The sequence below is a fragment of the Gymnodraco acuticeps genome, unplaced genomic scaffold, assembly GCF_902827175.1.
Source record: "Gymnodraco acuticeps unplaced genomic scaffold, fGymAcu1.1, whole genome shotgun sequence".
NCBI lineage: Eukaryota > Metazoa > Chordata > Actinopteri > Perciformes > Bathydraconidae > Gymnodraco > Gymnodraco acuticeps.
This window is the reverse complement of record NW_022990947.1, coordinates 4,651,179-4,678,495: the sequence shown is the minus strand read 5'-3', so window position 1 is coordinate 4,678,495 and position 27,317 is coordinate 4,651,179. Positions and strand designations below refer to the sequence as shown.

Sequence of the window (27,317 nt, the reverse complement as noted above, 5' to 3'; positions counted from 1 at the left end):
AAACAAATAATAAACCAACAAATCCCAAATGTTGTTAAATCTTGTTAAGATTAGGAGGAAGTTAATTGTGATGAAATGTGGGACCGACAGAGTTGTAAGGTTGTGAAGAAAACGCCATTGGGAGAAAGAGTGGTTAAGAGGAGGGTAACACATGGAAAAATAAGAAATGAGAACATTAAAGAACGATACATTTACCATCGTCAGGCATAGTTTTGAGTAAAGAGGGAATATGCATTGTTAAGATAAAGGAGAGATGGGAGAAACAATTGTGTACTGCGTGTATGCATTAGAGAGAGAAGCATGGTCAGTAATGTGTCTGTAATAAGGTCAGAGGCAGAAGTCCATTATGAAACCCCCTTGAGGCTCTATTTATAGTGAAGGGGAGGGATAAAGTGAGCAAGTGAGACGGTGAAAAAAAGAGAAGAGTTTGAGATGAAGATGTGAAAGAGGCATGAAACAGGAGGGCTGAGAGAAGGTGGTGGGGGGGGGGGGGCAGTGAGTGAAGAGAGGAAGAGCAGGGAGGCAAAGTGTTGGGGAAGGAGTAAAGATGGGAAGGCGCGAAATGGGGATAGCAGATGAGAGCAAGAAGTGTGGAAAGGTGCCAGAGAGAGGAAGAGAGAAGTGGGAAATGATGCAGGGGAGGACTGAGAAAGAGAGGAGAGGAAGACAGCAGGGGAGAAGGAGAGTTTGGCTAGGCGAGGAAAGAAACAGAGAAGTGCGGTCGGAAAGCACGAGGGCTTTAAGTAGAGACTGAAGAGAGGAGGAATAAGAAGGCGAGAGAGAGTGAGACAGTGAGCCTCCAGATGGAAAAAGGCATGAGCATTGCAATGTCTGATCCAATATTCAGCTCTGAATTAAATAGCCAAAATATGAGAAAATCTTCAAATGAAATAAGCCTGTAAGCTGTCTTTTATCATTTGAGTTGAGTTGCCATCTTCATAATTGTATTATTGTGTGTGTGTGTGTGTGTGTGTGTGTGTGTGTGTGTGTGTGTGTGTGTGTGTGTGTGTGTGTGTGTGTGTGTGTGTGTGTGTGTGTGTGTTGATAAACATTTTATATTTTATATATATATATATTGAAAGCTATTTGGAAGAGGAAACATGCACAGCAAGACATGGCTGGGAGGTCTGGGGTCGAAGTAAAATGATGCCCTGGAAGTAACTGAAGAATGACTGAATCTATGTCATCCCTTAATCTATGTCATCCCTCCGAAGCAAAGAGTGAAATAGGAAGGAATCAAAAAGAGAAGGGTGCATAAAAAAAGGTGAATATATACAGGTTTTCTAAAGGAATCAAGACAGAGATCACAAGCCAAGATGAAAAGGAGTGAAGAGGCGTTTTTTGGCAGATAGAAAAAAAGTAATCATAAATACAGATAGACCTGCACAGAGATTCTGACAGGTACAACATATATGCAGAGACACATGGCGAACACAGGAAGAGCCAGATATGTGGATCACAGCACAGACCTACACACGACCAGCCAACCATACTATCAGTTGTCAGCCACCCAGAAAAACATTATCCTATCTGCTTGAAAATAGAAGTCCTTCCCCGGCCAATGTTTTGATATTCTAATTCACTGTCCCGTGCTGGCTGCCCGTATTAATAGCGATACTGAGCTGTGATAGGTGAACATGAATGAAAGCGAAGCCTTGCATTTCCCTGAGGCCTGGGATATGGGAGACAAAATCCATCTGGAAGATAACATTACACATCAACTCGCACAAGTTTGTACCCCCACAAGCTTACATAAGACTATGCATATGAATGAGATATTCCATCTGCATGTGGATATGTGTGGTGTGCATACTTGTGTGTGTGTGTAACACAAAGGAAGACTTGTGCAGTACAGAGCTGATAGCTGTTCTTCATGATTGTAAGATGGCTAATTGTTTTTTATATGGTTAATAATTGTTTTTTATATGGTTGTCATCATCACCATTATTATTGTGTTATTGTACTGTCACTGCATTATTGATTTTCAGACAGTGGGATACAAATGTTTTACACTGGTGATGATTTGTCAACACCATTCCCTTAAGTTTGTTAAAATAACAACAGATATATGATGACAATGAGTTGGCTGGTTGAGAATATTAATTTGTTACAATTGTCTTTCTTTCTTTAGTTCGTCATAGTCTGGTTTTCACCTATCTTGACTGAAGACAGTTCGAGGGTAGAGACTTGCACAACATTTTTTGCACCTCTTAACACGTGGCTTTGTGGTCATTTAATATTTTATGATTTGTATGATGTTTTAATGCTTTGTCAAGCACTTTGTGACTATGTCTGGGAAAAGCGCTCTATAAATACATGTTTCTTACTTACTTACTTACTTACTTACTTAAATGGCCTGACGGGGTCTCACACCAGTGACATAGTTCTGAAGGAGCAGGTGGATTTAAAACTCAAAACATAACCGAGGACTGAAACAGATTAGTTATCATCTGGCCTCACAGTAATTGCAGTGGCTGGTTTGACGTCAAGGGTCCCACCCACATACTGAGTCATATGTCAGATATAGAAAACGCTGTGGCCAAAGCCTCACCAATCAGTGCTCAACCTTGAACAAGAGGAGTCAGATATTAACCCCTGCTTTAGACCATCCTGTGCTGACCATTGAGGTGTATCAGTACACTTAAGCTGACTCGGGCCAAATAAACTGGAGATAAGTGCTGGCTTTAGAGCCATTTTGGTACAAACGCAGTGCACTTACTCCCTGGCTCTTCCGGTAGAGCAGTGTCCTGTACCTTCCATTTTTCTCTCCCTAACTCTCCTCTTGAGTACAGGAAAATGCTTTTCAAAAATGATGTGGCGTGAGGAAGAAACCTCTGAAAAGATCTGCAAAAAATGCTTGAAGCAAGGAAAAATACTAAGAAGACAAAAATAGAGAGAGCGGAAGAAGAATGACTGATTGTTAAGGGAGTAACATTTTCAATAATGCAGGGACTAACAATAGATGCAGCAGTTGTCTTTTTGGACAGACATACGTACACATACAGTCTGCTTCTACTGTTAAGTGTGTTCATGTAACATTTGGCGTTGAGAGAGCCATACAAAAAGCAAATGAGTTCTCTCAGGCTGCCTACCTGTAAACACCCACTCTTCAGCTGCTCCTGTCCTGTGTGTGTCCTTAAAATGTGACTGTACCCAGTTTAATATACGTATGATGCATGTCCAACTGTGACTTTGCAAGTTTTAATCTGAATCTAGACCAAGCAGCATCTGAGATAGTGTAATGCCTTCAGCCAAGTGCTGTAAAGAAATGTTGCTATTTTGTTTTCCTAATGATGAATATTTTATTTATTTGTCGCTGTTATCGTTTAATAACTCTTAGTCAACGCTTAGTGACCTTATGATACAAAGAGATCCTACTGATTAAAGAACAAATCAGCATGCTGTTGTTTCTACAGTTCATTGGAGGGTTGCAAAAACTTCATTTATGTTTTTGCTGAAATTTCTGCTAAATAATGAGTTAGCTCAATTGGAGTTCGTAGCAGAGACTGCTGAAAAATTGGACGGAAAAGTCAGGGGATCATCATCAAAGTCAGTAGGCTTCATCCCCGGGACTTTAAATGTTTGCAAAGATTTTATAGTAATCCATCAAGTATTTGTTCATATACTTAAGTACAGATCAAAGCCGCATGCACAGCCAAAAACCAAGATAAAATTGAAAGAATACTGATTAATATGAGTTAGTTATACATACATTGAAGCAGAAACTAAAGCCAATGTATCACCTAACATGGAACAACATTGAACATAACATCCTGACCTATACTGTATACAGTATTCACAAATATTGAAATGTGTAATTTGCATAAATGCACATACAAATGCATACATGCAAATATGTCGCATAGAATTACAGTAGTCGTATTTAAAAATACATTCACATCGACAACCTTCCTTCCACATAAAACACACGTAGATGTACACTGATATTCGCACTTGCTTCGCTCTAACCTGATAACTGTAGGCAATACAGCTCACAGAATTATAATTTAGGGATAAATAAGATATTCCTGTCACAGCCACACCTTTTGTATTCATATTGTAAGTTGCTGGAGCAGAATGTGTGGATTTGACGAAATGTAATAGAAAATGTACTGAGCTTTACAACACAATGCAAATGAATGTGCTGTTATGTTAAATGTTTGTTGTTTGTGTTTCATGTATTGTGTCTGGATACTTGTCTGTTGATGTTGGACATGGAGCTGCTGTGACGCAAGTCAAATTTCAGACTTGATCTGACAAATAAAGTATTATCGTATCTTATTATCGTAAATGTAATAGGAAGTGATGCCCCTCTAACACATACAAAATGTCACATTTCAAAAAGTTATTCTTAATGGTAATTGTTGTTTAAATAAAAACCGGACTTCAGACTTAAAAAAAAAAGCCTTAGGACACTATTTTCATTCCAAAAACATTTTGCTACTTCTCCTGTTTTATAGATTTGAGTTTCTACCAATTTCCCCTTATTCTTATATGCAGGGCAGGCCTATCTTTTTATTTAGAGTCTATGCACTATGAGGAATTCAGCATACTGCATAGACTTGCTCGCAGTATGTGGTATGCATCTTAACCACCAGGATACCCCACATATATTCTTTTCATTCTACAAATAGCGCCTCTCTCTTAACTAAGACCAGCTGTGGCCTACGGAGTCACCCCTCTGCAGGCAGTGTCATAAATCTCCTTCCAGGCCTTACCCGGGCCCTTACATGTCATACACAATGAAAGGCTGCGGACGCCAACCAGCTGTCACAGTCTGCTCCCTTATTGAGATATTCTAGCTGTCAAGCACTTTGTGTTAATATGTATTGCCTAGCCCTGAAAGCCTGGTGGATATATAATGGGCTATGACAAGGCGGTGTGCAGTGCATACTGTGCTACAGTATATCTTCCCAGGGTTATTTCATGGTTAGAGGAATTCCCCCTCCATAAAAAAAAAAATGCAGATGCTCATTTGTATTGGATTCAATCTAAAACCCCAACAAATCTAGTGCAACATATGGAAATGGATATGGAAAGTAAAGCAGTGTAATGCATTTAAATACCATTAATCACATATTAATAAGACACAAATGACCTTATAGTTTAATAAATATCTCCCAACAAAAATGACTGGGATACACTCCATAAAGCTACAATTTAGTTAAGGACTGCTTTCAAAAGTATGTAGTACTCAAATATATGTACATTAAATTATCCCTTTGAACAAAGATAATGGTGTGATTAATTCTCTACATTTGCATGTCTACTAGTGTCTTGAATATTATTGCTTTTATCAAAGTGCCGATTGAGGATAAGTGCCTGATTAAGTTTCCAGTGGATGTGGATGATTGCTCATTGCCTGGTGTCTTCTTTCAAAAGGAATATAACTCTGCAGGATGTTGTGTATAATTCCCTGTCATGCAATGTCAAGTAGTTTAACTGTCTTAGTCTGCCCTTGATGTCAATAGATGACTCCGAGAATTGTTCCCCATATGCACACAGACCTCCCAGCCATGTCTTGTTGTGCATGTTTCCTCTTCCAAATAGCTTTCAATATATATATATATAAAATATAAAATGTGTATCAACACGTACACGCACGCGCACACACACACGCACACACACACACACACACACACACACACACACACACACACACACACACACACACACACACACACACACACACACACACACACACACACACACACACACACACACACACACACTGACATCATACATTTTGTGAACAACAATAACTTTGCTAGTCCTTGCTTTGAATCCTTATCCGAACCAATTATCAGCTGAAAACAATTCTTGCATACGGGAAGGAAAGGACAAAAAAAAAAAGGAAAGTTTAAGTGTTTGTGATTGCGAGAACAAACTTTGTATTCCCAGTATTCCTGTCTCATTTATGCTGTAATAGTTCCTGACAACTTCACACAGCAGACTGTAAATGGAAGTTATTTTATATATTATGTTGTGCTTGCAACACGGAAAAAAACCTCCTCAGTAAAACATACTTTACCAATACATGGCCAAAGACAAGTAAAGGCCTGTAGAACCACATCATATTATTATATTATCTGATAGTAAGTCAACTGTTTCTTCCAATAAAGACATTCCTTGAGCTACCAGCACTAATATTCTAAATACCAGTCTTACAAAGGGATATATTGTTATATTGTATATTGCGTGTGTGCATTAGTATGTGATCTGTATGTGTGCTGCATGCTTGTGTGACATACTTAAGTACCTGTTTATTAATGACATGCTCTTGTAGCCCGCTTGCATGCTTTCTGTTTGCATGTTTTACTGTGCCTGCACATGTGTGTCTGCGTTTTCATGTGTGTGGAAATGGGCGGCAGTATATCTAGCTCCATAGCAATGATGTACTAGCTCGCTCCCTGCTGTCCCGTCATCCCTCACCTGCTCTCTTTTCTCACCTCTCCCTCCATTGCCCTTAACTCCTTAAACCTTTCAATGTTCTAATAGGTCTATTTAAGTGTGTGTGTGTGTGTGTGTGTGTGTGTGTGTGTGTGTGTGTGTATGTGTGTGTGTGTGTGTATGTGTGTGTATGTGTGTGTGTGTGTGTGTGTGTATTGTGTGTAAGTTTATGTAGGTGCCTGTGTGTGTGTGTGTGTTATAGCAGACATTCTGTGGGCAGCTATATGAGCGGCAATAATGGGTATTTGTACTGTTCCAAGTTTGTGAGACGGAAAGTACTTTGAGTGTGAAAGAGATAGCAACATAAAATATAAATATGGGGGCACACACTGTATTACACCTAGTGTTTGAATGTGTGTGTGTGTGAGATATATATATTTTTATGCATCTGTGTGACTTTTGTAATTCGGCAGCACAAATGTCTGATATAGATAGGAATCGTTTCTGCTTTGTTTTCCTAGTGTGTGTTTTGTGTGTGTGTTTGTGCCTGTGTCTCTGCTTCATGTTTTCACAGCTGCTGCTGGTTCTAACTAGATGATAAGAGGGTCAGAAGTATGATCTCATGATTTCCATGGCTACTGCACTGATACGGATCGTAGACCACTTACTAAGAACATAAAACCCTAACACACATTCACATGGACATAAAAACCCACACTCTTACCCATGAGGCATTGTGACCCTATATGGCTGTGTTTGGCTTTCTTTACGACACGGACACTGTTCTCATCCACATAGTCTTGAAAATATGTTTTAGTGTGAGGGTACAGTTTTGTTGTTAAGTGGCCAAAGGACAAGCGGTTTTCTTGGAAGGGTCATATTTTGTAGGACGACCAACATTCATAGTTGCGAGGAACTATGTTAGTATTCAGCATCCCCATATATTACTTACTCTAACTGTACTCTTATGAGTATTATTGAGAATCCTACAATTTGTATTGGTTTTATTAGACGTTTCTTCACCATGCTAGTAATGTTAATAATATCCCTTTTATTTTCCGTCCTAAATCTACCTCTTCCCCTTTGTTGTTAATCCAACAATCTCTCCGTCCATAAGATAGATCGGCTCACTTTGTCACATACACTTGAACATGATTTGCTACTTCTGATTACATAATTCTTTGCAGATTTACGGACATTTATTGGTTAGGTTTTAAGGTTTTCCAGAGTGGGCAGACCTATAGACACGAGCAAGGGAATAAATAAGATGTTTGCCCCCGGTGCATATTTAGTAGCCTACATGGCGTAAATCGAACCTGGACATTGTTCGTCTACGGCCATCCATTAAGAATGACAGCATTCAGGCAAGACGTTTATGAGGTGGGCTGTTAGTGCCAGTAATTCACTCTGTCAGGAGATCAGAAGAGAGCAGGGGTGGGTGAAGAGGAGAAGAAGCAAGAGGAAGGGATACGCTTCAGGATGAAGGGGTAAATACGTTGAGAGAGGATGGGCTAGAGCGGCAAGGATGGCGCAAAGGGGGAAACAATTTCTGAGCCAAAGGTTTTTTAACTAGGAAAAATGTATTGCCGTTCCTCCCCTTTTTTCTATTTCACCCACCCTTTTCTCTGGCTATCATGTTTCTTGTGCCAATCAATATTTTATAGCTGTCGCTCCGGAGCAATGAACCCCCCCAGCTCTCTGAATGACAGATAAGGGTGAGAATGGATCTTGGGGGAGATGTGCAAATCAGGAGGGAGGGGTAGGAGGGTGGAAAGCAGAGTGGTGGAAAAACATAAAGTAACAAGAACGAGAAAGGCAGCGCAGCATATGAGAAACAGACTGACATGAAAATTGCTTCATATAGCCTAACACTGGATAAATAAATAGCGGGAGTACATTTCCCACAGATAATGAAATATTGCTATAAAAATGTCTGTCAGTTTTCATACTGTCAGAGAACTAATTAGAAATCTAAAAGAGAACATGTCAGCTTCTTGACATCAAAGTGGGGACGCTGCCTACTTATGTTTTCCCCCGTTTGTGTCTTGTTGTTTTACCTAAGCTGCTTTTAGCTCGTAGCCCACAGCACTCTGCTCTTCTCAAAGATAATGACTATAAACACAGTTAGAGAAATGTGCATGTGTATGTGTGCACAGGCGTATACATGTGCAATTATATGTTGCTTTTTTCGTATATTGTGTTTACGTGTGACTGTAGCCATGACACATTAGCGACGGAAAACCTTCAAGCTCTGTCAAAAATGTGTGTGTACACATGTTCCCATGAGTCACAGCTCTCTACATGTAGGTGAGCAACACACACACACACACACACACACACACACACACACACACACACACACACACACACACACACACACACACACACACACACCCACACACACACACACACACACACACACAGTAAAAGGTCTAGACAGTTTTAATGAAACTGGATGATGATGATGGAGTGGAAGGAAATTACAAGTTAGAAGCAAATGTGTGTGTGTGTGTGTGTGTGTGTGTGTGTGTGTGTGTGTGTGTGTGTGTGTGTGTGTGTGTGTGTGTGTGTGTGTGTGTGTGTGTGTGTGTGTGTGTGTGTGTGTGTGTGTGTGTGTGTGTGCATGGACTGAAGGTGCATTGTGTGCAAGTGTGTCTATCAGAGGAAAGTAAAAAAAATACCTATTCCGCTTCCTGTCCTTGTAATCCTCTGTGTTTTGGTGACCTTGGCAACCTGGTGACAAAACATTGAAGGTGTACCTTTGATTGAGGCCATGGGTGGGCGTAAAGTTTGAAGCAGGCTGAAAGGATAGTTGAAGATAGAGAGCAGGCTGGAGGAAGAGGACAACGTTTTTCTGCCCAGACCAACATAAAACAAGTAGCGGGACAAAAGCCGACCGTGTAGCGTCACCTAGCGTTGCCTGCATCTTGGCCAAAAAGTTAAACTTGAACCCACTGCAAGGACAACAGGCAATGGCCAACAACTACATTGTATGTTTTGCCTCAGCTTGAGAGGAAATAACTCTTCATACTAGCAGTAGGTGGTAGTCTGTATTCGTCATTCAAAAGGAGAACTGTGAATAGTAGAGCTTTGAATACACTGCCCTGTCTTATGATACATAATACTTAGAAAGCCAGCAGTGTCACTCACAGTGGTCAGCTTATTGGAAGCTAGTTTACTAACAGGATTCCTACTTTTTGATTGTTTCTTTATTGTCGAATGCACTCATTGTGAGTTGCTTTGAATAAAAAGTATCCACTAAATTAAATGTAAGCTAATGTTACATACTGTATAACAAATTATTGTAACAGAATGATCAGATGAAATGAAAAATAAAAATGAAAAAGTGTGCCCTCACGACTTTAGTTTGTTTTCCTCTCACCGGTTTCCTTATTTTGCTCTGTTTCCAATTCTATTTAAAAGGCCCTTCAGATTGATTTTTCGAACACACAGGCTCCTGCACTGATTGAACATGCTGAAAGTAAATTGGCCAAAAAAGCTGCTTAGAATGGGAGACTAACAGTGCGGGACGTACATATTAAAGTGACAGAGGTTCATTGCAGCCCAGCTTGGTGTGTCAGAACCTTTAGTGTTTGCAAAATGAGGTTTTCACGTTCAGAATTACCTTTTTAAAGTCCAGTTACACCAGTTTTTAAAACAGCTCAATTTCATGGCAACACTAAATTTAGTTGACGGCGGTTAGAAGATCAGGACTCACAAAGTAAACCAATTCCAATACCTACTTTATGTTTATTGTTATTGAATCGTTATCCTCACATTAGCACTGACATTTATTTGAACATTGATGACCATATCGAAATAATTTGTCTTGGGTATTAAGTGTTTCTGAGTCCGATTGAATAAGAGTGTGCATGTCTACACAATGTATTTGTAGGATGGATGTTTATGTGTGAGCCTCTGAAACCTGTGATAACCTATAACAAACGTTACTGAGTAGATTTGTGGAGATGTTTTCGTGTAGTTTTGCAGTATAACAAAATCTAAGTCTTGTGGGAAGGGGATGGTTTCTGGAAATAACTTTGATAGCCAGAAGGTTTCCACAAAAGGACACACCGATCAGCTGCTGTTTGAATTTGCATTTTATGGCTCAGTGGAAGACAATTTAGCTCCAGGCCACCAGCTTGAGACATGGCAATTATTAGTGATCAGATAAAAACGGCGTTGCCTCATACACACTCAGTTTAGGGGGTATTGCTGCTCACTGGTGTGAATCACAGAACAATAATAAATGATTGAAAGAATTAGGCATTTCCTCCCTTTACCTATTCTGTCTCGGTTGCACCTCAAACTGCATCAATACAAAAAAAGACCAATTGAGCTTGAAATCTATAAAAAAACACAGCAGTGACTGTCATAATTCTAACCTTTCTCTTCTCCTCTTCCCCCAGTGAGAGATGATGATGATTTCCTGAGTCTGAGCGAGCTCCCAGAAACCTTCCCCTCCGACCCTCCGGAGCCCTTACCTCACTTCCTGTTTGAACCGGAGGAAGGCTACATCGTCAAAAATAAACCCGTCAATCTCTACTGCAAAGCAACACCCGCCACGCAGATTTATTTCAAATGCAACAGCGAATGGGTCCATCAGAAGGACCACACCGTCGAGGAGCGAGTGGACGAAAACTCAGGTGAGTGCATGGCCTGTATTTTTAAACTCGTTCACAGATCTATCAGAGAGAGCAAAAGAACGCTGACAAATCAGCCCATACTGTGAAAAATGGATCGGAAAAGTCATATAATTAAAACTGCCATGGAAATAGTGTGTTCAGAGACTTTTAAAACTGTTTTTCCTTTGAGTCATGACATTTTTGACAGGTAAAAACCTCTGACTTTGTAGAGACAAGTCATTTTTATTCACAGGGGATCTTTTTTAAGAACACTTTTTTAAACTCAGTACACTCATGAATGCACAGCTGATGTTGGAACTTTGCTGCTAAATGTCCAACAAAAAATGGGTTAAAAAAGATGAACAATATCCATATATTTTAAATGTATATACCTTATTGCCAACATGGTGCTTACCAGACTATTTTAACTATATACTATGTGTATACCATATGTCCTAGTGAGCAAAACATCCAAATCATATTTTAACTAATCTAAAGTTCCCTATTGTATATCAAAATCAAGCATTTTGCCCCTCATTAATCGACTCTTCCTGCCTGACAATGATGAGATTTTGCTCTGTGTTTATAAAATTGTCACACATACAGAAAATATGGCCAACATCTTCCCCAGGTTGTCCCACTGGTGCACTGTAGGCAAACAGGTTAAAGCTATTATTCAGATGTTTAGTTACTTTTACTGAGAGCTGAGTCACATGTCAGACGTTTGTTCACAGCTGCCTGTCTGCCAGTGCAGTGGACTGTGATGGTCACAGGACAGTTTAAAAGGATCCACAGTTGCTTACTGGACTGCGGCCAAAGTTCCACACTTGTCACTTGTCAGCACACGGTTTTATTCTGCTGGAGAGGTAATGATGAATCATGCTGTTGCTTTGGCAGGAAGACAAAGACGTACACAACCGGTTTTCTTAGACTTCAGGTTGACATGAGCTGAGCTTATGGGTCTCCACCTGCCTGTTAATGAGCCTGAGTCCCCAGAGAGAGTGATTAAACACAGGCTGAAAGCAGTTTAAAAGTCCCGATAAATGGTATCTGTTAAAGGAAATACACAGTGGTGTCAATAGTAGCACAAATCAGCATGCCAGTGGGTGAATTGCTATGTTTTGCACTTGAGACAGGCCAGCAAAATAGGTAGCACATACTGTATTCTATGCACTCACTGTTAGATATGTCAATGTGTATATTGAAGGGCAATTTTAAGGAAGCTGAAGTTTGGACTCAAGTTGACACATCGACTTGCCCAACAAAGATTTACCTTTGTATTACAAAGCAGACCCTGGAGCCAAACATTGGATATGTGTGTGTTTGTTTGGGTGCATGTGTGTGTGTCTATATGTTTGTGTGTGTGTTTGTGTGTGTGCGTGTGTTTGTGAGTGCTTGTGTGTGTGTTGTTTTTAGTGGGTCTGACACAGTCTCAAACCCAAGAAGGAGACAGAGGCAACTGAGCAGTACAGTTTGATTTAGCTGTCACACTCCAACAGTCAAGGAAGAGGAGAATAAATGCAACAAAACCTGAAAGAAGTAAACATGAGAGAGGTGAAACAACAAGTACAGATAGAAACACACAGATATACACACAGTGGCAAATTACTGAATAATATTAAAGTCTTGTTATTCTTTTGGTTATCATTTTTAACCATAACTTGTTTTGATTGCTTAAGCATTTATTTTGAAAAGCACTTTCCCTTTTTATCTCTCGGTCTAATTCCCACTTTGTCTTGAATATTTAATTATTGTTCTTTCTTGTTTTTTTTTTCATTTCATACATTTTTCATTTCATTTGTCATGTATTATTCATTTAGTCAACTTACTTTGTTCTATATTTATTTTCTGATCTCCTATCCTATTCTGTATCACCTTTAACCTGAGGAGGTTTAGCATTTAAGATAAACTCTCAGAAAAGACAAATCCAATCTGTATCTTTTAGGTCATTTATCTCTGAAGATATTTGCATTTTGCGTTAGCCCTACTTGAAAAAACTGGCATTGACTTAAATCATTGACTAGTAGAAAGCTGAAAATGTCATTGTAAAGAACATTTTTCTCTCACAGCCTTCTGGGCCTTCCCATAAGTGAAATGAGATGACATATGTCTATCCCCCATAATCATCTATGGTTTTCCTTCTGTTCCCTCGTTTTTCCCCACTCCAAACTCTCAATGGGCATTATTGTCATCACACACAGCTGCAAGTCATTTATTAGTATCCTATCAGCCGTTGATTTGCAGCTGCTTCATTCCAGGCGGCACATTATTGAGAGGAAATTCTGTTCAATTAACAACCCATGGATTTAGGCTCTAATGTATGAGATGGATACCATGTGGTCTCTCAAGGCTCAAGACACCCTTGATGATTTGTTACAGTAGTTATATTGCTGACTCTGTGTTTCTAACAACATCTAACCCAATGAGTTCTTAAAATAAGTCCACTTTTATCATTGAGTGTTCCTGTCTGTTGAAATGACCTTCAGGCCACGTGGAAACATGATTTTGTTATCCATTGTTGTGCTGCTTTAATTGATGCTTCATGTACATTTTACAAAGCCATATTAATGCCACTTTAATAAAACAAATGGCTGCTCTAGGACACTAATCTCCTCAACACCATAATCCACATAATCCATACATGTGAAAATGAAATGAATAAATAGATAACATGGGGACATTATGCAATATCAAGAGCTGTTGATGTTTGGAGACTGGAACATTAATTCCTTCTTTTTTTTTTACATATAAAATGCAATGAAGAAATGCCTTTTTGCTTTCATGAAAAACGTTTATGTTATCTTTGAACAAAAGATGATCAGATTATGACAAGGTTATGAATACAGTACTATGTCATGCAACATACCACATACAGTAGTAAGCTGTTATAGGACTATAGCTGGTGAATGCACAGCGACTGGTCTGTTTATCTGTGTGAAAACAGAACTCTGTAAGCTGTTTTCTCCTGTTTGTTTCCTGCTGTTTCTCAGACACAGCTAGGAGCTATGGCCCCCTTACTGCTTTTATTATCTCTGTCTTTTCACTCTATCCCATCCTCTCCCTTCCCTTTTTCTTCCTTTCTCTTTGCGCCATGCTGTTTCTTGTTCTACTCTAATTCCAACTGACTGAAATTGGAGAGAGCACAGGTAGATAAAACCTGAGCCTAAAGAAAGCAGGGGAGATCAGTAAGGGATGATGGAGGGATGAGGGAGGGATGCTGAGGGAGGGATGATGAGGGAGGGATGATGGAGGGATGCTGAGGGAGGGATGATGGAGGGATGATGAGGGAGGGATGCTGATGGAGGGATGCTGAGGGAGCGATGCTGATGGAGGGATGCTGAGGGAGCGATGCTGATGGAGGGATGCTGAGGGAGCGATGCGGTTGGAGGGATGCTGAGGGAGCGATGCGGTTGGAGGGTGCCTTTGAGAGGGCTGGAAAGGCCAAAAGATATCAGGAAGTCACACTGAGGAGAAAGATGATAGGAGTCCTGCTGGGCACTTTTATTTCTCTTTCTTGCGTACTCCAACTCTGACTTTCTAACAATGTTTCTCTTTTATTTTTACTCCAAAAGGTAGCGCAATATTTGGGTTTGAAATACCTTGCATCATGATACATCGTGATCTAGTTGAACAGGATGATTAGAATACATGTTATTATTATCTTTATACTGCAGGAAAAAAAAGAACTATAAAATAGGTATTAGATCATAGCAAGGAGGAAGAAGGATGTTTTGAAAAACGGAAAACAAACGTACAGATGTAAATTGCATTGTGATGGGTCCATTTCATTCAGTGTCCTTGTCTCCAGGAGTACAAGGCACCATATGGTCGTCTTTGTGCAATTTGTTTTAAATTGCAAATAAAAAGTTACTCCATCTAATGAGTTAGTAAGAACATCTATTTTTCTATATAATGAACGGAAAGTGTAGCTACAGTACATGTGAGCTTCAGACGGCTCAATACATTTATTGAAATTGGCCACATGGAGCCTCAGCTGGAAGGAGGGTAAGCCAGGTGAAGGTCACAGGCAGGTTGAGGGAGGGGGGGGGCGTAGGATTCCCTGAGGTCTTCCTCTAAATTGGAGGAAGAAGCATTATTCTCTAAACTGCTCCACTGCCTGTCTCAGTTTACAAACAGAGCTAACTGGAGTACTTCAAACAAACACAAAAAGCAACCTGCCCTCTTCCTCAGAGCAGACAGTAGCTTTATTAGCAGTGTCATTTGCTTAAACATGCTAACCATATCTTCCTCTGAATTAATGTGATTTAAGGTGAGAACCAGCATAATTTGTCTAGATTAGATATCTTATTGTGAAGGGCATTTTCAGTGTTTGCTTAAGCAACGCTCGTACTGTACAACCTCAGTATATCTCCATTAGCCTTGAGAAGTGCTAATGACATATTGTGTACTAGGTTACTTACTTTGTCTCCATTAGCCAAAGTGTGAATGGTTATTAGTCTCGCACTGACCTGTGACATACACACACACACACAAACACACACACACACACACACACACACACACACACACACACACACACACACACACACACACACACACACACACACACACACACACACACACACACACACACACAGACTATTGGCACACACAGTATTGGCTTGGGTGATTTGTGACCCCTTTCCCTCCTTTGCTGCCATCTCACTTGTATTGATTTCCTCTCGTCTTTTCCTTCGTCTCTCCTCCTTTCTCTTCCTCCTAATGTTTCTCTTCTCCATTCTTCCTCTTTCTGGCATCAATCCACTCTCTTCTACCTTCTTTCCTCCACCTATTTCCTCCTTATCCCATCTATTTTGCTCCCTTTCTCTGTCTCTTTCTATATACAGTATATCTTACTCTTATACTGTGATGGTTGGATTTGAATGATTAACAACCATTGAGATGTATACAGGAGGACAATGAGTTTCTCTGTCAGTGACTCCTGTTATGCAGGACAACTGTGTTTGTCTGTATCAATGTATCATACACACAACTGTTTATGTGCGTGTTAGTGCGGTATCTGTGAAAAATAATCTCTTATATTGTGTGAAATTGTGTGTGTATCTGAAATGCAGTTCTCTTTGTTTGTGTTTATTGGAAGTAGACTCTGTCTAGTGTCCTGAAATGTTGCGGTTCACTGCCTCTTCAGAGCTACTGAAGGACATGAGTGTGTATGTTTACTGATGTTCACATGTATACGTGCACACACACACACACACACACACACACACACACACACACACACACACACACACACACACACACACACACACACACACACACACACACACACACACACACACACACACGAGGTACCCAAACATGGACCAGGAGGGACTGTGATGATCAATCAATGTCACTGTGGGAGCCATTAAGAGAACATACACATACATGCATGTGAACACGCACAGTCTACTGTATGCATTGAGTGTCTTCAATTGGTCACAGACCAGTGACTGTGTTCTGTCAATGTCCTGGATGATTTCACCCCGTAGGCGAAGAAGTCATTCAACCGTTGCTCTCTCCCTTTCTCACAATACCTCTCATCCTGTCGTGGTTTTACCCTTTCAATTTCGTTTCCGCCTTTCTGTCTCCATCACTTTATATTCTTTCAGGTTATAAATGGGACATTTCATGTTGTTAGATCTTGAACACTGGCTGCAAACATGTGTATCCAAATGTCTGACTCAACTGACTTTATGATTTTGGATTTTCACATTTATGTTGCATTTAATCACTGTTGTATTTACATACAGTGCCACTTTCATGACAATAGACTGTAGCTCAGATATACTTTAGATAATTGTCTAAAACTCTAAATGAACAAATATGTCAAGGAGTCTAGAGTGAATATCTTAAATAGCACTGATTTTACATTAAGACTTGCCTACTGTGGCTGACCAGGCAACACTATCAAACCACTTAGCTGCGTTCATTTTAGCAGAGAATGTTTAACAACTTTTACAAGGCTCTTTTCTTGGAAAGTTCAAGTGTAAAAATACAGAAACACTCCAGAATAGTATCAGAGCTCAGACTCTGTGGCTTTTTAATGTGACCGGGCTCAGTACTTCTGCTGACTGATCTCTCTGTTTTCCTCGGGCAAATAAGTATGACTTGCTGTCCTCACTTCAGTTTCTAAAAACGGATTCCCTTCTCATGACTTGTGTCACTTGTCAGCGGGCATCACTGATTGTCACCATGAAAAATGGTCCTTTGTTCTCAGTTGGCCTCCAAGAAAGGCTAAAGATAAGACATCTTGATTTATTGTGAAACTCTCTAGGACAAATGTACAGTAACAGGAAATGATGTCTGAACACAACAAACCAATGTCGTCCTTCCTTGGCTATTATTTGGCTATTCTGAAGGTTATAGGTTATGATTCAAATTGTCACACTTATAAAACCATTCAGTGACATTTCCTTCCTTTCTTGATGACATTTGACCTCCATTTATTCTTTAAATGTGCCCCCTATCTTAAGGTATCTACAAATGCATATATTAGCCTTTCAGTTGCGTGTAATTATAAGGGTAAAACATTTTCAGGTTAATTAATTCACTTTCAAAAACCCATATATTTCAAACACTTTTAGTTGCTCACCAATAGTTTAATGGGATACACATGTTATATCTACTTTCTTTTGGAGTTAAATATACAGTATTTGGCATGCAACACATTTGCTATTTTTAAAGTACTGATATGGTAAGTTAGCAGCAGAAGTTTGTGGAGCAGCTACAAAGCTTGAATGAATTCCTTCAGGGAAGTTGAGTTTTCACTTGCAGCTCCTCCACAGGTGGTAGGTCACAGTGCAGGGTCACTCACTGAACAACATCCCTGGAGCTGGTTGGCATTCAGTGAGCTGCTCACAAACATGTCAGCAGAGCAGATGTTTGCGGGACTCAAACCTGTGTCTCTTGATGTATTTTTCTAATATAAAATAAAGGAGAGTACAAAATAATATATTATTTTAATTGCCCTTCTTCAACAAACGTCCCATTTGTTGCAGGGCTGCTTTCGTTATCTTATCCATTCCCTGGTTGTATCAATTCTGACCTTATGCATTTGCATTGTGTTGGACTCTTTCCCTATGTGGCACTGATGAATGAATCAAAGCTAGCATTGACTTTTTTGGTATCCTCTGTTTCTTTCCCCCAAAGGCCTGTCTGTTTGACCTGTCACTGATCACATGTAAAGGACACAAAGCTTTTGAGTGCTTTCCCCCTGTTCCATTGTCTCTTCTGTTTTTACAAACCATTTAACCTTAAACCCTGGTTTCTGTTGTTATGTCTCTCCCTGACTGGCAAGCTTTCTTTCATATGCATTTCTCAGTTTTCCTTTCCATCTCTGGTTCTTCTGTTCTAAAGGAAGACTTCAATTCCATACATGTTTTTGTATGTTTCATCATCACAGGGGTGGCCAACCCGCGGCTCTCGAGCCGCATGCGGCTCTTTGCCTAGTTTCATGCGGCTCTTCAGTTCATATCGAATTGTATATGTGTGAGTTTGGGGGAGAGACACTGACTCCTGACTAGTGTTGCACGGTGTACCGATACTTGAAAGGTATACCGCGATACCCTGTCGTTAAAAACGTTACGATTCCTCCGTTTCATTAGTATCGGTACTTTAAGAATGACGGGGGAAAGTACTCCGGTGAGAAAGCGCTGTTTTAATAAGAGCCGTGTGTGTTCAGTGCTCTGCTTCCACTCCCTGCACTGCAGCCTAGTGATGGGTCGTTCGCGAACGATTCGTTCTTTTGGAACAAATCTTTGAAGTGAACGAGATGAACTGATTCCTCCCACAAAACGATTCGTTTGTTTGAGTCTTAAAGAACTGGCGGAAACAGTTCAGAACTGTTTCCTACAGTGTACTGTAATCAGAGCCCTCTCACCTGAGCTCCGTTACACACACACACACACACACACACACACACACACACACACACACACACACACACACACACACACACACACACACACACACACACACACACACACACACACACACACACACACACACACACACACACACACACACACACACACCTCAACCTGTCCGCCATAAAGAGGACGGATACCTGAACCGTAGCGTCCAGCTAGCTTAGCGATAAATACACACATCGTTGTATTCGCCTCCCCCTGTCGGCCCTAAAAGCTGAGCTCCATAGCGTCCCGCTAATGTGAAACATACACACAGCGTTAGCGGGACATTCTCCTCCACCTGTCGGCACTAAAAGCTTCAGAGGGCGGATAGCTGGGCTCCGTAGCGTCCAGCTAGCTTAGCGATAAATACACACAGCGTTGTATTCTCCTCCCCCTGTCGGCCCTAAAAGCTTCAGATGGTGGATACCTGAGCTCCATAGCGTCCCGCTAATGTGAAATACACACACACACACAGCGTTAGCGGGACATTCTCCTCTCCCTGTCGGCCCTAAAAGCTTCAGAGGGCGGATAGCTGGGCTCCGTAGAGTCCAGCTAGCTTAGCGATAAATACACACAGCGTTGTATTCTCCTCCCCCTGTCGGCCCTAAAAGCTTCAGATGGTGGATACCTGAGCTCCATAGCGTCCCGCTAATGTGAAAAACACACAGCGTTAGCGGGACATTCTCCTCTCCCTGTCGGCCCTAAAAGCTTCAGAGGGCGGATAGCTGGGCTCCGTAGCGTCCCACTAGCTTAGCCGCTAGCTAAAGGTAAACATAGATGGGTACATAGAATATGAATAAATCGTCACCGATGTAGAATATATATTTTTGTATTCACTTTGAATTCCGCCAAATGGAGTTTAATGCTTTGGGATTTAAGTTAGGCCACATAGTACGTGCATGGGTTTGAAAGTATAACGTGCTAGCCTGCTGTAATACATCGTATAGTCAGGCACAAATTTATGAGAGATTTAACAATGGCCAATGATATTTCTTAAATAATATGTAGCCTATTCCCAGAGCATAATTCATGGGGCAACAAGTTGAGGTGTAAAATGTGTTTTAATATCATAAATGTTACGCCAGCAAACTTCTTGTACGGACTTCGGCAGTAGTGAAGACTCACTGAACGAATTAAGTACAAAGACGAATCGTTCGCGAACGTGCAAATCACCAGAAGTCGTTCGCGAACCGGTGAACGAATCAGTGAACGAATCTTTCAAGTGAACTGAATCAAAAGATTTGTGTCCCCGAAGGGAATCGGAATTCCCATCACTACTGCAGCCGTGCCTGCAGTCCCTCCCTCTCAAGCACGCTCTAAATCCCTCCCCTCTCTCGTGCACGCGCTAGCTGCCAGAGCATGTGAGAAAACGAGAAGCATGGCTGCAAGTGGGAGTGCAACTGCCGCTGCGCCTTGGCTTGTTGACAAAAAATACGCCAGAAGCAAAATTTGGAAATATTTTAGCTATATCTCTGACAGTGAGGGCAAGCCTACGGACACCACGAGGCCTGTCTGTATTACATGTATTAATTGTATTTAATACGAATTCTTGTCATTTATTTTATTTATTGTTCTCATTGTTTAAAAGTTTGTGTTATGGTTATGATTCTGGTGTGACATAAAGCACAATAATTACATTTAAGACTGTTTCCCGTTTTTTAAGAAAAATAATCGGAATCGCAATTCTTGACTTGGTATCGACAGTTAAACCTGATATTTAGTAGGTCTGTTAAGTATTGAATGCTGATCATTCTGACGTAATTTGGCCGGTCAAAGTTGTTTGGGCTTGGATAAAATCGCTCCGTTACTTTCGTCCCGTGTTACTTTCGTCCCGGCTCTCCCTATGTGTGTATACGTGTGGTGTCAGGTGTCAGTATGAGAGGATGACAGCGCGTCTAATTTTGATGTGGCCCAACAGCCAATCACAATAATACCTGCAATGCAGTGAACCAATCACCTTTGAGGGGGGGAAACCTATCGTTGATTAAACACTATTCAGTGTTTCCCCTACCATTGTCTTGGAGGAGCACTGCGAGCCGCCAACGGAGCCCCGCGCCCCCCCTGAAATTCAAGGTGTTATATATATACTTAAAAAATATATATATAGCATCAAATTGCAAATAATCTATAACTACTGTCACTTTTCACATTGAATATGTGCTCTTTTATTAAATAAACTAAACGCTTTCATTTTAATTTGTGGGTTTAGTGTTTTTGACCCTATAAGAAACACTGATGCATTAATCAATAACAATAATACACAGCTCCTCTCTCTGCTCCAGAGGATTTTAAAAATATATCCCAATGCCACAAAAATGAATCAGTGACGTGGTTGAAATCTTGTCTCCAGAAAACAAAAAACTGAAACAAGCGGTATCAGTGACTGTGTGTTTGATGTGGCTCCTTGCAGTAACATAGAAAACATGTGGCTCTTAACCTCTGACTGGTTGGCCACCCCTGATCTAGTATGTAGATAGTTTGTTCCTATTGCATGGTTTGAAGAAAAATGATGAAGGCACAATTAATTGCCAACAGGAATCTGTAACAACAGGAATCTGTAACTATTGTTTACTGGTGTAGACCAATTTGCATGAAAAGTTATATTGTATAGGAATGTTTTGACACATGTTTTAAGGCGAGACACCCCAGGTGAATAGGGTAATTTTTTTTAACTTAAAGGTATCAGCTAGACATTTCTCCAGTTAATTACTTACAATAAGGCAATTGTCTTTTGTATTACAAGTTTTCTGAAATAGCATGTTTAAATATGCAAGTTATCCATTATCTTATTAAATATGCACATATTAACACATTTCAGGAATCGAAATCTGAACTTTGGATAAAGCCAGATTCAAAATTCTTGTTTCATTTTGTAGTCATATTAGTATCTAAGGCTTTTACAGAAGGGATATTGGATATCTCTTTTTATCACTCCATAAATCAGAAAATACTGTCAACAGCCCTAAAATATCCATTTTCGCCATGTTTGTAGGTATACAATGTTGTATAATTCAGGCTATGAATTATATATGAACAAACCCTTCTGTAAAAGCCTTCATAATATTGATAGGAATATAACTGGAAGGTTTGGTGTATGTACGTGCTACTAAAGTTGACATTTCGAACTCAGAGTAGGAGAAAAAACTCATTTTGAGAAAAGGACCTTTAAAGATTGCAGTGAGGCGCTAGCTAAACCCTCCTGTTCTTTGGATGACAGCTTGCGCATCGACGCACTCCGTGAAGGTATTTCATGTTCAGGGTCATTTTTTTCTTTTTATAACCTTGCTTCGTGCAAGTGACAATTGTTGTCGTCTTCTCTGTGAACGTTTTTTTCGCCGTTCTTTTGGCATTTTGAGATTTCAATTTCTAGCTGAAAGCTAACCAGGAAATGTGTTTTAGCACACCACGTGACGCATCTGAACGAATCACGTTGTCAGAAATTGACACCAGCCGTTTCTTGGTTTAAGACCCCTTTGTGCTTTCACGATTGGTTGCTGATACAAAGGAAATGACCATATTTAGATCCGATGAGATTGTGCAGGAGAGACACAGCTTTCCAGCGATACCTCTGTTGACATGGTGCACACAGCGGTCGCGGTACTTTATGTTACGTTAGAATGCTAACTTTTGGTGAATTTAGGAGAAATCTACAGACGCAAATAGACAAACTATAGTAAAATAAACACTTAAATGTGTATTTTGTACGTTTTCCTTCCAAAAGCCTGAAAGAAAACATGTTATGGAATCAAAATAGCACAAAATCTCAAAATTGACCAGTACTTGAAAAACGATGTTTTTGCCTGCCATGTCTCGCCTTAATCAACCTTCAGCCCTTCCAATGTTTCAACTTGCAGCAAAGAAACAATTCTACAGGTGTTTTAACCATTCTTTAAGTATTGCATCCTCCTCATCACCTTTACATATACACTACATGTGTTGTGGACATTCAGTTTAAGCCTGACAAACATCTCTATATACTGAGATATAACATATGTAAATCATACTAATCAACTATGCAATGTTTCTTTATTTCTTCTTTCTCTTTGGATTTTTTTATGAATGTTTCTCAAAGTTCCCATTTTTCAGTTAATAAAGTCCAGACCTGACAAAGTACATTCACCCAAACTTGCATTTTTACTCCCCAGCTGACAAGTAAACTTTGTTATTGGAATTGACACTTTAGGACTCAGAGAAATATTCAGTGGTAGCGCACAGTCTTATGATTGACAGAAATGTTTGTGACAGTATCCACTCGTCTTGATACCTGTCTTCCATTTTTCATCTACTTCTTTCCCCTCCCTCAGCTGACAGCCGTGGTTTTGTTGATGTGAAGCACTGTCATGCTACAGAGACCCACATTTCTACGCTTGTCTTCTCTTAAGAGAGAGATTTGACGCTCTGAGCTTTGTATCCAAACAAAATAAGACACCGAATGTTCTGGGACTTTTTAAAGCCTCAGGTAAGTTGGTTGTTCTCTGCCCGGCAACTCTTGCTGCGTGAGCTTTGCATTAGCAAACATGGAGGCAACTGGGGCTTTACCGGTTTCAACAGCACACATCTTTCTCTTCTTTATGTAAAGTCCCATTTTTGTTTTGTTTGTTTGACATACTTTTTTATTGAAATGACAGTGAAGGAAAACAAGGGAATCTGTTTTCATGGAGGATTTAGATAGGTGTCAATTTGTGGTGTAAAAACTATGACATACTTTGTTCCTGTTGTGAATTTTAACATTTACTTCCAAGCTGATATGAAAACACACCAATTACATGGTAATTACTAATATATGTAACTGTATGACATCCCTTTATCCATCAAATTACAATAATTGAATCTAAAACAAACAGTATAACTCACAACAGCAGATTTCATGTCTGAGATATTGGATATTAACAGAAAGTATTTCTACCTGTTTATTTTACATCGAGCTCTGTTAAACCTTGGAATTAATCATCTAGGATACAGGCACGCATCGCCAAGAGGAATAACGTTCCGGTTAATTTCTCTGCACTGCTTCAAAGTAATACTTCCCCTTGTTGGAAATCTTTGTATATGCAAACAGACCAATAAAAACCAGAACAATAAAAAAAAAATTCTCACAGAAAGAAAGTAACAATGTGGTGTTAAATATTGCCAGCATTGTAAACTTTCAAAACATGAATTATTGGATAACAGCACAGTCAAAGCAGGTGTGACTTCATTCTGTACTTGACTTCACGATGTACATAACTCTTTTTTTATATTTATATGACAAATAGCTGTTTGCTGATATACCGTTGCTCTGAATGCCCTACCTACAGTATGTTATACATTTAAGAATATCAGGTTATTGACTGCTGATCAGGTTTCTGAAGCTGGAAGTTAAAGGATTACTTCAGAGCATGATTATTCATTTGACAGCTCCTCTTTTCCTTGCAATTATTGCCTCCCATCAATACAGTGTCAGGTTTGTGTATCTTTTTGTCTTGAGTCTGAGTAGTTGAACACATTTCGTCATTACAACCATTGATTTCGCCTGCTTTGAAACCAACTCAGCTCTCCCTGATGCTCTCTATTTAGTATTATGTCCTGTCCTTGTTTTGTCTCCCTTCCTTCTGTCTGTTTTCTCATATCTCTGTAACCCTCTCTGCTCTACTCTGCTTTCTTACTTTTATATCTCTGTTTCAATACAAGCAATACCTTGCAAAACACATCCTGGTTTACTCCTCGGTCATCTATTAATGTTGCCTGTTGCAGTCTCCAAAAGACATGTTATTGTACTGAAATAATTGATCTTGACAAATATATGTTTGTTTTTTCCACCCAACACTTGATTGGGAATTGATGAAGAGTAAGATCAATAAGCAGAACCAATAAAGTTGTATCAATTCCTTACATAAGTTCAACACAAAACTACTGTCAAGGTTTTTACTCCTTTAGTCCTTTCCTGGGAGAACGGTTCCACTCCGCAGTATTATTCTCTAATCAAGACTAATATCAGGGTGTATACTATTTGCTACTTTCAGATGTATCATGCTCTGATTAGCTCATGGCTAATTTTAACTTTTCACTTTAATTGCCGTCCTACCCTTTTTACTTTAGCAGTTGGATGTCCACTGGTGTTCAGCTCTTTTCCACTGCCCACTTGTTGTCTCAGCTTTAGTCCTGGGCTGAAGTCCAATAGTCCATTTAGCTTAGGAACCTTCCTAACGGAGTGAAATGACCCGGAAGTACGTCACTGGCAGCCATGATAAGTGCTGTTCCAATTCTCCAAATGAAAGGAAAGGAGGTTTCAAACTTCCTTTATAACCTCCTTTAGCTTCGGAACCACTGGACCTCCCTAACCGAAAGGAGAGGAGAAAATGCTGCCCCACAATGCATTGCAGCCGCAACATTTGACGTCACGCAACAGTCGGCCGTTCACGGACACAACCGATAATGGGAGAAATGATATCATGAAAGTTACGGTGCTTATTAAGCTTTTTAAAACGTATGTGGTAAGTTGCCAAAGTGCTTTGTTTTGAACGTTCATCAGTATTATAATCAAAAAGAGAAATATGAACGTTAGTTTTTACTGAAATGATCAAATAAAGTCAACATTTCACTGAGCTGTGTGGAGTTTGTTCAACTTTTAAAATATGTTTGAATGGTGATATACACAGTGATAGGTGTTAAGGACTAACGTTTATAATAAATACATTTGTATTTATTTTAAGATCTTTTAATAGTTCATACAATCATACGTATTGGGATCATTTGTATTAATGTGGACCGGAGGGAGAGGGTGACGAGCATAAGTTTCACTTTAATTTTTTATTTAAATTCCAACTTTGGTCATGAAGAATATGTTTCTCTGTTGTCCCCGTTCATAAAGCATAAAGCAACAGCATCAGAGCACGGTGCAGAGTCTCGGGATGAGTTTACAGTAGTCCCTCGTTCTTATTAAACATCCATGTTGTAGTCCGCTGTATAGAAAACTGTAGTTTCCATAGTTTCCCCACAGCAGCAGAAGCACATTTATGACGTCCACTGGCGCATCATAAACACGTCAGATAGTGAAAGTGCATTCGGATTCTCTAAGCACCGCAGTCTCTTCTCCTAAATCCTTTTGAATTCTCCTATCCACTATCTCTTAACCCCGTGACGTTTCACTCAGAGGTCAAGGAATAGGAGATAGGGTTAGAATTTAGGAGCTGATTTTTGGATTATCGGAACGCAACCCTGGGTTACTTGCTGGTTATAATTGCCACTTTAGTTGCCATTTTGTTGCCTCTACCTATCTTGCTGTGTCCCCTGTCTATTTTGATTTCAGATGCAAAGCCATAACAATATCCCTTGTTTGCTAGTTTGCTCGATACTGGTGTTCACACTAGTTGTGTATACTGCCTCTGCTCTTTGCCCTTATAGCTTTCTCCCCGTACTGGCTATTATCTCTTGTTTTGCCAGAAGAACTTTCCACAAGCTTTTTACTCACCGCCCTATTTTCCTCTTTGTGTCCGTTATCAATCTTTATGGTATTATTCTTACTCTAAAGCCATGTCTCCCCATCTCCTGGCTAGCTTCTACAAAAGCTTTCGTTACTTTTCCCGCTCTTTGCCCTCATGGGTTTTCTTTAAATCTCTTGCCGTCCATTAATGGCCTCTGTTCCACCAAAATCCTGCTCACTGGATTTCACATTTTGACATCCTCTCGGTGCCGTTTGCCTTTAAGCTGGCATGCTTAATACTTACTGTCTTTACATGTCTCTAGTGGCAGGAACCTTCTGAGAGTCTAGTCTACATAAGTAAAAAGCCCAAGTTAGATGTGTGAGAGATTGTTGCTTGGGTCCTTGTCTCACTGCTGAACCTGAAATAAACTGCTGAGATATTTTTCTCAAATCATTTACCATGGCTGCTCCCAAGTCCCCACTTACTTTACCTAAAACTATCTCCTTTCCCTTCTCTTTTTCCTTTCACATTTCTTCTCCCTCTTATTCTGTCATCCTCTCTCTTCCCCTCACTGTGCCTCTCTCATGTTGTTTATCATTACTTTTACCAGTCTTCTGTTTCTCTCATTTCCCTCTCCTCTTTATTTCTAGTTTTTGAGCTTAACCCTCTCCAACATTTGGTCCCTTATACTTATTTTTTATTAATTCTTCCTTTACTTTGTCATGCTTTTCAACAATAGTCTTAATGTCTCTTTTTCTCCCTGCTATTGCACCTGTGTTCTATTTGACCCTTTTCTTTGTCTCCCGTATTTTCATCCCGAGTTTATTTGCCGCTTCTCATTGACTCTTTTTCTCTGCAGTCCTCTCTCTCTGTGCTCCTCTGTAGTCCTATCAGTTGGGTGCAGCTTTTTTAACCTCACACTTCATACAGAGCTGCATTCAAAACACCCAGGAAAATGAATGAATAATATGAGATAAGTGGGA

General features: G+C 40.0%; 1 protein-coding gene across 2 annotated transcripts in view; it reads left to right on the top strand.

Annotated features, from left to right (window-relative positions):
• The window catches only part of LOC117558615 (netrin receptor UNC5C-like), a 211,804-nt gene that overhangs the window by 89,507 nt on the left and 94,980 nt on the right, over positions 1-27,317 (top strand). For both annotated transcript variants that reach the window (XM_034234896.1, XM_034234895.1), the window contains exon 2: positions 10,800-11,036. In XM_034234896.1, coding sequence (XP_034090787.1) covers positions 10,800-11,036 — 237 coding nt within the window. The remainder of the gene's footprint in view (positions 1-10,799; positions 11,037-27,317) is intronic.